Below are 15,048 nucleotides of genomic sequence, written 5' to 3'. Positions count from 1 at the left end.
GCTTTGATCTATTTGCATGCTGGGGAAAGCACCTCAAGATACAGTGATTTTATATTTATTTTTCCTTTTAGAATGTAATAAATCTCTCTTATTTTTAATAGGAGAATTAATAAATATCTCCAGTTTTTTTCTTTTTAATACACACTTCTTATTTTCTTGTTTGGAAAACTGTGTAAGAAAAATTTCTGTGTAAATTCTTTTGAATGATAAAGGTGAAATATTAACCTTGTAATTAACACCAGCTGTATGTGTTGGTTAGGATTATTATATGTTTAGAGGAATTATCCCTGGATGATCAAGCTTTATGCAGTCCAAAATGCTTCTCCCTACAATTTCTTAAGTGTACACTTCTTAAATGCCACGCTGAGGTTTGATACATTCAAATTTCTAAGTATAAAGAGAAGTAACTAAATGTATTGTTAATTGATGTTCAGGAATGTCATTTTAGTCTCTTCTCAAACTGAACTTTGGGGTTGGGTTCTTTGTTTGGCAGGCTAGGAAAAAAGCTCATGAATGGCTGGAAGAAGCCAGTTTGTCCACCCCAGTAGACATAGAAGAGGAGCTAAATGAAAAACCTGAAGAACCTGGTGAAGAAAAGACTCAAACAGACAATAAAATTGAGAGTAATAAAACAGAAGTAGACAAAAGCAAAACTGTGGAGGTAAAATAACTTTTGGAGGATAAGTTTCATTAAGTGATAAGATTGTTTCTTTGTGTGTTGGCTTTATATGTCATCCTTAATTTTTAAATTCATGGTATAAGAAATAATAATACACAACTATTCACTGTAGACTCAGTTGAAGACTAAATTACATAAATATTCTTACTGTTATTCTGTTTCCATAAGTAAATATCACAGTGACAGGTTCTTATCCCATTTTTTTTATGGTTTTATATCTGTGTTTTTGTGTGTTAGCATGTGTATACTCAACATACAGTGAGCTGAGGGATGCTGAGGTGTAATGTCAAACATTACATGCACACTGAAAGTTGTATCTCAATGTTTCTTAGTATCTCCTTCTCTCAGTGACAATACATGGGAAAATGTTGAAATTATTTAAAGTTTCAGTCATAAACAGACAAAACAGAAATATTATTTAGGCAACTAACAACTCTTCATTCTGTTTAAGGCAGATAGCTCTTAAGGCTAAAAGTGTTCATTTAGACAGTTCTGATAAGGTTAATTGTGATTGAGTATTTTCTGTCAAGTTAATGGCAATACTAAATGTGGTTGCTATCTTTGTTGAGCTAATTTCTAATTAGAAATTATCTGTCATGTTTCCTTACAAAAAAGTCTAAAGAAGCAGACAGAATATATACACTGTATATATTACAGATTTTTATGTGATTGCAGATTACCAGCTGGCATCAGCTTGTGAAAGCTGTAACTCCACAGTGCTACATAAAGATTTGTACAATTGTTGATAAAAGCCAATTTTTTATTGGGCACGTTATCTATTTCTGCTCTAGAGATTCAGCTGAGGGATGGCTCAGTACTTTTGGCTCCCTATGAAAATAATTATGATTGTGACTTATTCTAGAGATTAGGTATCTTTCTGTTTGTTAGGACAAGGTTTAAAAGTGGTATGTTGGAAAATCCAAGAGCCTGACCTAGTTCCCAGCCAAGCAGACAGTAGACTTGATCTTACTAATTTTTCAGTGCAAGTAGAATGTCTGTATTTTATAGTCTGTGGATATTTAATTTTCCAGTATTTTTTGTGAGGATGGCTGATTTTACTTCACCATGTATCTGTTGGTATTTCCAGTTGGGGTAGGAAGGATTCCTATATTTTAAATTCTTTTATATGTATATATCTATAAATATATTTATCAGTGTTGTTATTATTGGTTGTATTATATTTTTAATTTAAGGAAATCTACATGCTGTCCATTGAAAGTCTGGCTGAGGTAACTGCTCGTTGTATTGAACAGCTTCATAAAGTAGCAGAATTAATTCTACATGGTCAAGAAGTAGAAAAAACAGCTCAAGATCAAGCAAAAGTACTGACAAAGTGAGTAATATGTACTTCATATATGAACATTTGACATTTGCATAGAACTCATGATGTTCCATTTAGCTTGAAGGCACAGTAAGTTCATGGATCAACAAACAGCACTGGATTTAGGGGTCCTGGTGCTGTATTTTCTCATGAAATCAGGTTGTATAGGCTACCTGTCATTCTTTGATGTGGCTAACATATGTATGTGTTACAAGAACATGACCTATACACAGGCTAAAAGTTGTTTCTGCTCCAGCAAGCAAATGTGCCAACTTGGGTTGCATTTCCTGTTCCCTCTGCAGAACATACTGTGCCTGCATATATGGAATTTGTTTTTAGAGTGTATAATGCAGTCCTGTTGTCTGCCAACAGTTTCATTATCTAGTGTTTATCTGCCAAAAATATAAAAAATCAATTTGTAGCTCTAAACAATAGACAACTTTATAGTTAACCATAGTGAAACACCCAGAATTTCAAGAAGCCAGTCTGTCTAGTGGGACTCCAAACTCAAATATCAAGTTCTCTGTAGTTATTAAGTCTACTGATTTCAGTAAGTTTTCATGTTAAGATATTTTAAACAATTGACTCCTAAGTAAGTAAAATATTTAACCAAGTGCTTGTCCTTCAGAATGGTACTAAGAATAGCAAAGTCCATAGGAACACTTCAGTCTAAAACAAAGCACTTATTAAGTATTTTTCAGAATCAGAGCTAAGGTTCAGTGCACCTTGCAGGATGAGGCCCTGTGGGATATACTTGGGAATGTCTAGGAAAACAATGAAAGATCTCAGAACAGAATTGTTCTCCCATATTTTAACCACAAGTGGTCTTTCCCTTTTAGCACAGAGTAGATGTTTTATTGTTCGTAGAAAACTTCTCAGTGTTCTCATTCAAGTTTGATTTATTTCCAACAGTATTCCCAGAAATTGTGTGGCTGCAATCATCAGAAAAAACATAAACTAGAAGTTTAGAATTTAAACAAGTGAAACATTGCACTGTCAAAAAAACCCGGTGTGTGCAACAACACATCATTTTGCTGCTGTAGTCAGCAGTGGATTTTTCAGTGAAGGAATATAAAATCTTTATCATGAACAGTTTTGCCTAAATATTTTAAAGATACTTAGAAGCAAAGTTACTTTAAGAACATCTTTCCTTCCAAGATAAAGTTTTTTTCCAAGATGGGGTTTTTATCTATTAATAGGTCAAGAATGTATTTTTATATTTGTTTCTCTTATTTTTTTAAACCAGTTTAACAAGTGCCATGTGCAATGAAGTTTCATCTTTATCAAAGAAGTTTTCTGATTCTGTAACAGCAGCTGGGGTAAGATGACAGCATTTTCTGTAGCATTTGTGCTTTTTTTAACAAAGTTCACCTCTTGAAACAGAAATTCTTATGTGGATTCAGAGGCTTTATATCAGCAAAGAGGCCACTTCTTTCCTCAGGTCAAGAACACACAGCATTTTTACAGAGGGAAAGTTTATAAGCCTTGTAAAATCTCTCCTTCTAGAAACCACTTCCTGTTTTTCCTGATCACCACTCAACACTTCTCACATTGAAGGGCCCCACATTTGAAGTTACACAGCTTGATGATGATTTCTTCTCCAACTTAGCCTATCCTTGTGTAAAAGTCATTAACAGATTGTACTTGCAGTACCTTAAGATGGTTTCATGAGTTGTCTTCTTTGCCTTTACTACATCCCCTGGCTTAGCACTGCAGTGTTTTCAAAAGTTTTAAAAGACTAGAAAATCTGTTTCGTCCAACTTAAAAAAAAAATCACTCTGTCTTCTATCACAAGATACTCTGTTTAAGAACATCCATTTATCTGTGAACATCGTTGCTAGAAATAGTATCCTGCCTTTCAAGATGCTTCAAGGATGACTGACATCTCAGTATTATAGCAGGATTCAGAGGTAAAAATGGTGCTGTTGCTGAAATCTTCTGTAAACAGCAGAGAAGAGCAAATTTGGGTTCTCCTGATTGTTCCATGAAAACATGAATGTGATTCAAATGAAATTTTTCCAGTTTTCCATTAGCTCTTGCAGCACATCTCTGAGCATCTTTTTTCATAGTTATTTGCTAAGGACGTGATTTATGTCTTTCCTTTTATCATGAATAATTTACAAAACTTCCAATTACTGCAAGGAAAAAATGCTTATTTTGCATTTTGGGATTGTACTTTAGCATATATCTGTGGGACACTTGAAATAAATGTATACACAAAAATATAAAAAAAATTGCACACAAAATATTAAACTAGCCCACTAAACAGTGCATTTTGTAATGGATTTTCTAGTAACTGAGAGTAAAAATGTAATTATTTTCTCTGACCATCTCTCCTTGCTTCTACCATCTTTCTCAAACTAAAATTAAGAAGTTTCATGTTTCTGTAAATCTGTAATATGAGCTACAAGGTTGTAAGTGGAAATCCTTCAGTTAAATTAATCAGTATTGTGTTCAGTGTTGAAAGAAAGCAACTCTTGCTGGAGGTTACTGTTGTTCTAAAGAACCAGATTGCAAAGAACAGTGTGAATAAAAAAGGGAAGAACTTTTGCCATTTTAAAAAGTAGAGGAGCTAATGAATCTTGATTTTCTACCCTCTAGTAGTGTCACTACTCATTGTATCCATCTGTCTTCTATCTGGTGCTTGAGAGGAAGGTCATGCATGCTGAGCTGTTTCACTGGACAACCTGCACTGCCCAGCACATGTGCTGCCTCCAGTTTGGGGATCTGAGTTTCACCTGGTTTTCCTTCTGTCAGGGACCTTTCATCTGGTTCTAACCACAGATATTTGTGTAACTTCTAAGAACTTCATTTTTCTTCTGACATGTCTTTTTCCTTTTGGTGCCCTTGAAAATGAGCAAGGAGTTAAAATTTTTGTGGGATGTGAAAAGGTCACTGATAGACAGATGGACAAACAATGTCATTACATAAACCTCACACCTGTAGGAAAGAAGCAATTTGAAACTCTGTGGTACATGAAGTAATGGAGAAGTAAAACCCTGGGCCTCAGGGTTCATTGTGCTCTGTGATAGAAATGCATGGGGTGTTCTGAGGTGGGGTTGAAATGCAGACACAGTTGCTAGCAATGCTGAGATAAGCAGGCTGAGAAAGAATCAAGGTGAAAGAAGACCTCTACAGAATTCATAAAACTACATCTCTGATATCAGTATATTTCTGTTAAGTGTATTTCTTGACCTTGCTTTTCATTCTGTTTTCTGATTTACAGAGCAATATGAAGGCAGAGGTTCTTAACCCCATTATTAACAGTGTGCTATTAGAGGTAAGCTCCACCTCTTCACGTTAGAAAATGTTATAATAAAATTATTTTAAATGAGACTAGACACATTTATTTTCAAAGGCAAAAACTATTTAAAAAGTAATGACAATGTCATTCTGGCTGTTCGTTGCCAGAACATGAATTTTGTGTTCAGCCTCTCCCACAAATACTGTAGCAGTCAGGTTGCATTTACTGAGGATTCTTAAGGGCTGTATGACTGAAGTGAGGCTGGCCAGCTCTGAAACTCTGCTGCTGTACTGGTCAGAGCACAGTAACAAATTGCAGACTATTCTTTGCAGACTATTCAGACTATTCTTTCCTTTAAAATTCGGATTGTAGGTATGCTACAGTGTTTCTCATCTGCAGGCATTTAGATTTTTGCAAAGATTCACTGTCTGTCAACAGCCTTGGTCAGCACATGGATAACCACGTGTCAGACCACCAAAATGTTCATGAGTGATTTCTTTTATTTGACACCATGTTCTATTTTTCTTCAGAAAAGCACAGTGAATAAAACATACTTCAATTTTACCAAGAGGAGGTTGAGATGAAGTAATATCCTCATAAAGTCCTAAAACTCATAGGAGCTGCAGCACAAGTTTTTAACTCCATTAGATGACACTTCCCTTAAAGCATAAAGAAACATATAGTAGTGACCATATATTGTCGCTCTGTGTTTAATAGCTGCATTCCCTTAAAAATAAGGAGAAGATTGCTTTACAATAGGCAGTTTTGCACTGAATTAACAGTACCTTTAAGGAAAATTAAGGAAAGTTGAATAGAACTGTAGTGAAGACTACAGTGCAGTTCCTTTTGTTATAGGGTAAATTTGCTGTAACTGCTGAGTTACCTTCCTGTGCTCCAGGAACTGCAAAATCTAGGAATATTTAAAATTGTGGAATACCATGTTTTGTACTTCATAAATCCTATAGTTGTATACAAATATGTATTAATACAGTCTAGGATCATGGAGAATTACAGGGCACTACACTGTTCAATATTAGAAATTCCAAAAATAGTACTACATGTTAAAACCATTATAATTTCAACTGTTAATTTCAGTGACACTTCTCCCACCTACAGCAAAATCAAAATTAGTTCAGTTGTTGGAAAGACTAGCTGGTTTGTGTTTAAAAGTCAAATCTTCTTCTGAACACTGTGGCATTTTATTCTACTCATATTACCAACAAAACTTAGTCTCTTAGAGTTCAAACTTAGTGGCAGTCAGATTTTTCTATATTTATTCAGGCTATGCTATGTACAGATTCACAGATTCTAAAATCTTGTGTGAAGACAACGCTAATATAGCATGATGCAAATGTAAAAAAAAAAATAAAAAACCAAAGAAAATAAAAAGTCCAGTTTCATTCCTGAAGTACATGGCAGCTGTACTGATGACCCGCATGTTTTCTCCCCCCTTTAGGGCTGCAACAGTACTACTTATATCCAGGATGCTTTCCAGTTACTGCTTCCAGTTCTGCAGATTTCCCATATCCAGAGCAGTTGTTCCAAAGCCCAGGAGTTGTCAGCTTGAGAGCAACCACAGACCCGAAGTGTTGAGCTGTGCCAAGAGAAGGGCTGGTACAGATGTCTGGCCACTAGAGTTCTTTGAAGACACTAAATGCGGTTTTGCACGCACAGTACTGAACATTTTAGAACTTTCAGACTTTAAGACTTTGGAAGTAATTAGTAAAGTGAGTCATTTCTTTTCCAGTGCAGTTCATGCTTTGCATTAATTTAAACAGAAGTTTATTGATATTAGCATTGACTTAAATACGGATTCTAAATGTTGACCCTTTCAGTTGTAAACAATGTATGAAACAAATTGGAATGTAAAATTTCTTAAAACATTTTACTTCAGATTACCATTTATATTGTTTGTATTGTAACTGCAGTTTAAAAACTATATTTCAGAAGATGGTTTCAGTATTTAATTTTTGCCAACATGAACAAATTATCAAGTGTTGAGTTTGTTAAGTATTATTTCCACTAGCAAATAATAACATCATATTAATTTGGACCACTAACATAACACTTTGTATTGAAGGAGTTGAACAGCAATAGGTATTAACTTTACTAAGTGAAAATTATGGAGGTTATGCATAAAGAATTAAACTGAAAAGAAATTTTCTGAGCCAGTTAAGATTACGGGTATAGCTCTGTATTTGCTGACCCATCAGTTTATATGAATTTAGGTCCATTTCATCATTTCAATGGCTGAACAACACAGGAAACAAAAGTAATCTTTTTAATCTGCAGAGGATAGAAAATTTCCGTTTTGTTTGGCAATCAAAACACCTGCTGAACAACCTTCTCTCAGATGTACTACTGGGTTAACACTTTGGGGTTTACTGATACCTACAGTTCAGAAATAGAAGTTGTAGCAAGAAGTTATGAAAGAATTCCTTTGGGTGTGGAGGTCATATGTCAGAGCAATCATCATTTTTCTGAGGCAATAGTTAGGGCATAAACAAGCAATAGGAATGACATTTCATAACAACACTAGCAACCATGCTAATTTGTCCATATCTTTAGTTTAAAATACTGAGCTTGGACCTAAGAATTTGTTTAGGCTAGTGTACCTCTTAGGCAGGAAGAACCTTCCAATATTTTACATAGCCTGTTCTCTTGAATTTTTGTCATTTATTATGTTTCTTTCCGTTATTTTGTGTTTTTCTCTCTTTGTATACTCATTAATTGTATTTAAATGCTAATTTTTACAGTTAACATTTTAATATGTTTAAGCATAGTTCATACATCATAAAAATAATTAAATAGTGTGAGGCAGTTTCTGTGTTTGATAGAAAAGAGAAACGGTGCATCTGCTTTGCACATGGTAACTTTTTTGAGTCCAAATAAGTGGACAGAAAGGTCTTTTTGTGTTTTACACTATTGTTCCTCTGTCACACTCATGGTGACTTTGCCATTTTTTGTTGTTTAGAGATGAAATTTTGTCTATCCCTGAAATAAGGTTTATTATGCAAAATCTATTTCCTGGTGCCCTGTAATTTAACAGACATAGAGATATCTTCCTGGGTAAGTAGAAGATGTACAGTCTTCAAATTCATTTGCACAGGCTGAATATAATATCAGAAGCGTCAGGGGATAATGTTTGAAATCCCTGAGGGGCATTCTTAAGACAAAGATTGCTTGTCTGAGATACTCCTTACTAGAGGTTTCATTGTCTTGCTTAAATTATGCATTTATTAATAAAGTACCTTACCCTGAATTAAAAGAAACTATAAAAAGTAACATGGAGACCTGAAGTATTTACATCTGTTCAATGTAGGAAGGGGAACAGGGCAGTATGTAAGCATAGGGATACTTCCATCTGATGTTAGATTCAGTCATCTTGTCCTAGGAAAACTGAATGTCATATCTTTAAATCAACTTTAGGTTGACTTAATAAATAAAATTCCAGTAGAAAAGTACTGTATGGATGTAGCCAGAATATTTTGTTTACACTGATTTGTATTTTTCCACCAGTCAAATCATTTGAGATACTGAACTGAGACAGTACAGTAAAAGGGAGTGGTTTGAAGAATAGTATGATGGGAGTATATTCTCAGTGAAGTAATTTAATTTCTGATTTTTTTACTTACCTTTGGAATGATGAATGGGATTTTACTGTGAGACTGACAAAAACAGAAGTTGCCTTAAACTTTTAATGGAGAGTGTTCTTTCTTTCATCACCGCCCTTTTCCAGGTTTAGTACACTGAGCCTTGGTACTTGACAAGACACTAGTTTTTAAGTACTTGTGAAAATTACCTGTTTTCTTGAGCAGATGTGTTTTCCATGGCATTCCATTGACTTTTGAGCACACCCACCCTTTTATGCAGCAACAAAGGAGGCAGGCTTGTGCACTGACTAAGTTCAGAATTTGTCAGGATGAAACTTAAAACAATGCCTTGCAGATGATCCACAGTTACAGGTCATCCCTGAAGAATAAGCTGGAATTAGACTGTTAAAGAAGTAATTTACTGAATATTAAGGATACTGACTTCTTTTTGTCTTGGGTTTGGGGATTTTTTTTGGGTAAACAAACCAAAGCAAGCTGAAAGTTGTTCACTGCTTTTTAGGGTATAGTTTATTCATGTGTAAACATCTCTTCCCCATGAGTTCCTCCTACACTCCAGCTTCCATTGCTAGAGACAGCTGAACAAAAGAACTGTCTCTTCCACTTTTTATCATGCTGCTTAAATCAACCACTGAAGCCTTTAATATCTTCCTCCAAAATGTGCCTCAGTCATATCATACAAAATCACAGTCATTACCAGTTGGGATGCTTTTTAATGATGTGTGTCACCAGTAATGTCCAGTGTCACTCACCAGTCAGGATTCATAGCAATTTCAAGGAGTCTGAAACACCACACAGTATTTGAATGACAAATTTCCCCCCTTTTTTTCTGACTCACAGAAGTGTTTTTATCATACAAGCATTCACCCAGCTCATAGGGTTATCTTTGAGACATTCCAGTTCTATTTCAGATGACAGCCCCATCCTTTCTGCCAGTCTCAGAAAAATGTAGAGCGTGGAAAAGGACTTTCCTGAGTTCTTTTGAAAACCATCTCAGAGTAAGGCTTAAAATGATGCCATCAGCCAGTCTGACCTACTTTGGAGTTCTTGCAGTTGGACTGGAAAGCCCTCTGGACTTTAAACACTTTATTCTGTCTCAGGTCAACCTTGGTTGCTGAAGCTGCTTTTATTGTGCAACTTACACATTTTCCATGCTGTCTCCTACTTCAGCATTCATATTGATGACAGTGTGCAGTTTTAGAATTAAAAATTGAAATAAAATGTCAAAAATTCAGCTGTATTAAAAAGATGGGAGATGGAAATTATTTTCAAAAGAAAAAACGAAAGACTGTGCTCTCTGGAAATTAGAACAATTTTTGAGGTTGGATTAGAGAAAAGCCTCTGTAAAAATATTTTTTCAGCATTTTTCAGAATAAACAAGAGATGACATCTGATTAGCTCAGCAGAACAGGAATAATGCACTCCTGAAGTAAAATGAAAATCTGTATGAACTGAAAGGTAGTCAAGAGGTGGAACATTAAAAGAGGAAGAGCTCAAAGGAAGGAGTAGAAAGGAAACAGGAAAAAGAATAGGTAAGAACAGTTAATTTGATCACTGTGGATCTGCAGTGCTCATTCTCCCTCTATTGGCTGCTCTGCAAAAGTTTTTGAGCACACGTTTGCCAAGAACTCCTTAGCAGTCTCCCCACTTTGATCTCCTCTTCACAGCCTTCCTTTTGAGGACCTACCCAGAACACCAGGTAATTCAAGTAATTTTTAAACACCTTCAGAAGTCCCTCAACCCATTTAATAGATTTGGGAAAATGCAGCCCTGTACTTCCAGCCCTTTGAGATCTCAGAGACTGTATCAGCAGCTTTCTGGTGCTGGCATTTAAGATGGTCTCTGCCTTCCCTCCAGTTCCCTTTGCCAGTTCAGTCCTGTGTCCATTTTGCACGTTCTCTGCTCCATCAGTTCCACCTTCCCCACCAGTTCTGTTCACACACACACCTCTTCTCCACCTTCGTGTTTCTTTTCCCTTGCTGATTTCTTAGGCTCTTCCCTCCTGCCCATCACCTTGTGCTTGAGAGGCTGCACCAGGACATCCTTTCCCTCCTGACATGTTCAGTTCTGACAAAACCAGAAATAAGGACAAGGAATTCCAAGGATGTGGGAGGAGAGAAACCAAACCTCAGGAGAAAATGGCAAGACTAAACCAGAATTACTTCAGGATCACATTTTTTGTTACCATCCTTACCAATGTCCCCCCGTTCTTCCATTATTTCCTGTAGTTTGGATCATAGTTAGAAGACAAGGTAAGGTTTACCCAGCAGACAAAACTTGAAAGAGCCTTTTGGGTTTTCTTGTTTATGGTGTTCCTAAAGGTAACTTGGAACCTTCCAGGATAGTAAAGTCAAATACTTGGAGAGCTGTGGGATAACTGTGAGTAATAAAATAGGAAATCACAGTTTATTTGTCTAAGGAAAAGAGGTAGGTTATAGGCAGCAAGAATAATAATAGAATTAAATTATAGAAGAAATAAAATTAAGTTGGGGTCCCAGGAAGCGGGACTGCCTCTATCAAGATCTCTAGAACTGAAGTGGAAAAAGTAATAGATAGCTTGAATCACTTGAAGCATTTAAACACTGACCAAAACCGCCTTAGCAACTCTGTAGTGAATTGAGACAAATATGTCTCTTTGTCTGTAAGCTGCTCTCTATAATAAGCAGAAAACACAACCAAGAAGCAAATTGTGAGAGGCTTACTTTATAGACTGTATTAAAAATTCTTCTTCTGAAAATCTTATTAAAAACTCTGCTTCTGAGAAGCTTTATTATTACCACAAACAAACAACAAAAAGCCCCCAAATCAAGAAAGTATTTTTCTCTTATTTTTTAATAAGATGGTAAAATAAAATACAATAGAAACAAATGTTTCAGACTTATCCAACAGAATACAAAAAAATATCTATATGCCCTTAAACATAGCTAATGTTCACAACTATTCCTATTAAATCTGAACTAATCAGTGTAGACTGGAAAATTCAATTTCAGAAAGCTTCAGGAGGGAAAGGCTGTATAAATGTAAGGAATGGAGGTAATGAAGTATTTACTGGATGCTAAATTGCTGCCTATCATGTTTGCAATGGGCAGTTTACAACCTGTTCATCCTGATGGATTTAGCACAAGGGAGCCTGAAGTCCTGGCAATTTCTGTCTCTGCCTAGTGACTGATGGCTAAGCTGTACCCACAAATCATTTGTTAGCACCAAAGGAGTTTGGGACCCTGCTCAGCCCAAACAGCTCCACTGCACTCAGAGGAGCAGCAGTAATTGGAAAGTAAGGAAAGGTTCCAAGAGATAATGGGTGGGAATCCTAATGATCCAAGCTGGAACAAGATGGAAATGCAATTTCTCAAAAAGTACAAACCCATTTACTGTCTTAATGAGTTATCAAAAATCTATAATAACCATTTTGTGATTTGAAGCCAAATTAGTATTTTTCCACATTTTTTCGTTATCCACTAAGATATTGCACAAATTATCATGGTCTTCCTGGTTTACTGCAGAAACTAACATGCTGCAGAATTCTTTCCTTCTGTAATACTTTGGCCACCCTTCTCAACAGCCAGAAACTGTATCTTTCAGTCATCTTAGTCATCTAGAGCATTAAGTAGGTTGAAAATTGTGCTTATTTCATGAAAGTAGAGGATAATTCATAGCTTTATACAGATTTCTTATCCTATAGAATATATAAAATAAATTTATGCCCTGATAAAAATATGCAATTATCACAAGGATTACCTTACAACTATATAACTAAGTATGAATCCTGAATGAACAGAAAATAGATGTGAAATCTATACTCTGCTATCAAAATTGTTTATGCAGCAAAATACGCCTGTTCATCAATCATATTTTCTTAACACAAAGTAATTATGATGGGAAAAATGGAACTTGTCAACTAAAATGCATAATTGTTATTCTCATGAAAAGATGGATAACATAGCCCCCCAAGCTGGAAATGGGGATGCTTTCTTCTGTGGTGTATGATGTGTTTTCTTTCATCCAGAAGTGCTGGTATTTCATAGGGGTGATACCTGAAACTAAAGAAAATAGTATCAGGAAAAAAAAGAGGAGGGTAAGTCTTCTCTAATTTATCTCAAATGTCATAATTTTGATATTCACAATAATGAATTCTCCTCTTTATTACAAAAGAAAACAACATTGTAACTAAAAGGCAAACAAAATAGGTGATGGACATCAGGTTGGAGCAAAAGACTGAGACTGATACCTGGCAGCTGAGTAGTGGCCCACGTACCTGCCCCACCAGAGTGTGACACAGGAACTTGAGCAAGGCACACCAGGCCTTACCCTCTTCCAGGCAAGCTGGCAATGGGAGGTTGAACATTCACCACATCCACCTAGCTGAAGTGCTTTTCTGTGCCCAACTGCATTTCCCATTATATAATGCTACATGGCAGGACAAATTTGGAAATAATGAAATGAAAGCAGCTTTTTCCACATTCACAAGTGAACTGCTTCTCACTAACCATCAATGACACTTTCGAATTCGGATTGCAGCTCCCAGAACTCACAGATTCCAACCAAGCTTGTCTTACTTTTTAGGGAGGAGAAGAGGGCGGTGGAGTGGAAGTACAGGATCTCTGTTCTTCTAACTTGCACACTGAGTGAAAAAGCAAATATAGCTTGTCACCCATTCTGGTAGTTCCCATAGCTGCAGGCCTGATTACAACATCTGTCTACATTTTCTTTTACATGGTAGGAACTGGGTTCAGAAGTGTTCTTTGGCTGTGAAATCATACTGGAGGCAGCAGCTGCCAAAGTGAGCTAGAAAATGACAAGTGTAGGCAGGACAGACTGCATCAAAAATTGATGCCAGCTAATGGAGCAGCGGGTTTAAACAGCCTGCACAGTGCCCCTTCTAGTCCAGTTCTGCCATCAAGAGAGAGTGCTTCCCTTGGAAACCCTTAGTGTCTCCTTTGGAGAGAAACACAGCCTGGCATGCATTTAGTGCAGGACCCAGTAATTGTGCCAAGTACCCTGGAATGTGCTCAGCAATCTGATTCTGTGAGCTCCTCTGTGCTGAGAGGAGTTGTCACTTTAATGTGCAATTAAGAATAGAATCTCTTACGGAAGCAGAAACAGGAGGAATTACCTTTCATGATATTTAAAAAATAAATACCTCATTGAGTGCATACAGTTCTGAAAACAATTTAAAGCTGCCTGAGGGCATAAATCATAGAATCATAGTTATCAAGAGGAATTATGGTGTAAAAAATGAAGTCTTACAGAAATGGCCAACCCTCAAAGCCAGTAGGTCAGTACTGGTAGGAACCTCTCCCTTCAGCAGCTTCACACCAAATTTTATGATAACTTTAATGACAGTACTATCACGTCAGAGCACTGAAATTATGCTTTTCAGAAAAACTGTCAAAAGGATAATTGGAAGGATCCCAGCAATTTAAAATCACACCTACTGTTCTTCATAAATACCTGCCTGAAAGCAGCTTAACTGTAATCTTCCTCTCACTCCTGAGCTCACTCGTTACATGCCTTTGCTAGAATGTCTTATGAGTTTCACTGCTTTCTCTGCATAATTCCTATCTTCTGTTGTTTGTGTGGATGTCTTGCTTGAAGACAGATGAGAGATTCTTTTAAATATGAAAACATTTTCGTACATCCACAATCATATAAGGAAAACAGGCAAAGAATATTTTTAGTTGCACTTTCTGTTTCTACTACTAAGTTCAGCAAAGATGGCATTTAAAGACCTCTTCAGGAAGGCAACAGCAGCTTGAGCAAAAGCCCAGGTAATGCCATAGGTATATCTGCACTGAAATTTTCTTGGCATCACACTGGGATATGCACAATGAAATTTCTAATTCCTATGGGAGTGTTTCATTAGAAAACAACGATGGTGACGATATTCTGAATGTTGCTGGGTAAGACACAGCTCTCATACACTTTTTGATCTCTTGTGCCAACCATTGCACCCATAGGGGGTTCCATGCCCACATGTGTCTCAGATTGTAAGAGAAGAAAGGGACCCATCAAATTCTTCTATTTTACAATTTTTTTGACAGAGGTTTTCATCTTTGTAGCCATGTACTGTGTGTTGCCCCTGCCAGTTACCTGTCATCTACCTTATGTTCCAGTTTTATAATCCATTTCACCTGAAGATATGATTGTGTCTTAAATTCTATATTCACTGGAGACCAACTTGTCTGATTTAACT

General features: G+C 36.3%; 1 protein-coding gene across 2 annotated transcripts in view; it reads left to right on the top strand.

Moving 5' to 3' along the window:
- Positions 1 to 8,904, top strand: part of FAM114A1 (family with sequence similarity 114 member A1) — a 30,557-nt gene extending 21,653 nt beyond the window's left edge. For both annotated transcript variants that reach the window (XM_058803320.1, XM_058803321.1), the window contains 5 exons: positions 494 to 661; positions 1,873 to 2,012; positions 3,247 to 3,319; positions 5,227 to 5,280; positions 6,701 to 8,904. In XM_058803320.1, the coding sequence (XP_058659303.1) occupies positions 494 to 661; positions 1,873 to 2,012; positions 3,247 to 3,319; positions 5,227 to 5,280; positions 6,701 to 6,811 (546 nt within the window). In that variant the 3' untranslated portion in view covers positions 6,812 to 8,904. The remainder of the gene's footprint in view (positions 1 to 493; positions 662 to 1,872; positions 2,013 to 3,246; positions 3,320 to 5,226; positions 5,281 to 6,700) is intronic.
- Positions 8,905 to 15,048: the final 6,144 nt, after the last annotated feature.

The sequence above is a fragment of the Ammospiza caudacuta genome, chromosome 4, assembly GCF_027887145.1.
Source record: "Ammospiza caudacuta isolate bAmmCau1 chromosome 4, bAmmCau1.pri, whole genome shotgun sequence".
NCBI lineage: Eukaryota > Metazoa > Chordata > Aves > Passeriformes > Passerellidae > Ammospiza > Ammospiza caudacuta.
This window is presented reverse-complemented; position numbering and strand designations above follow the sequence as displayed.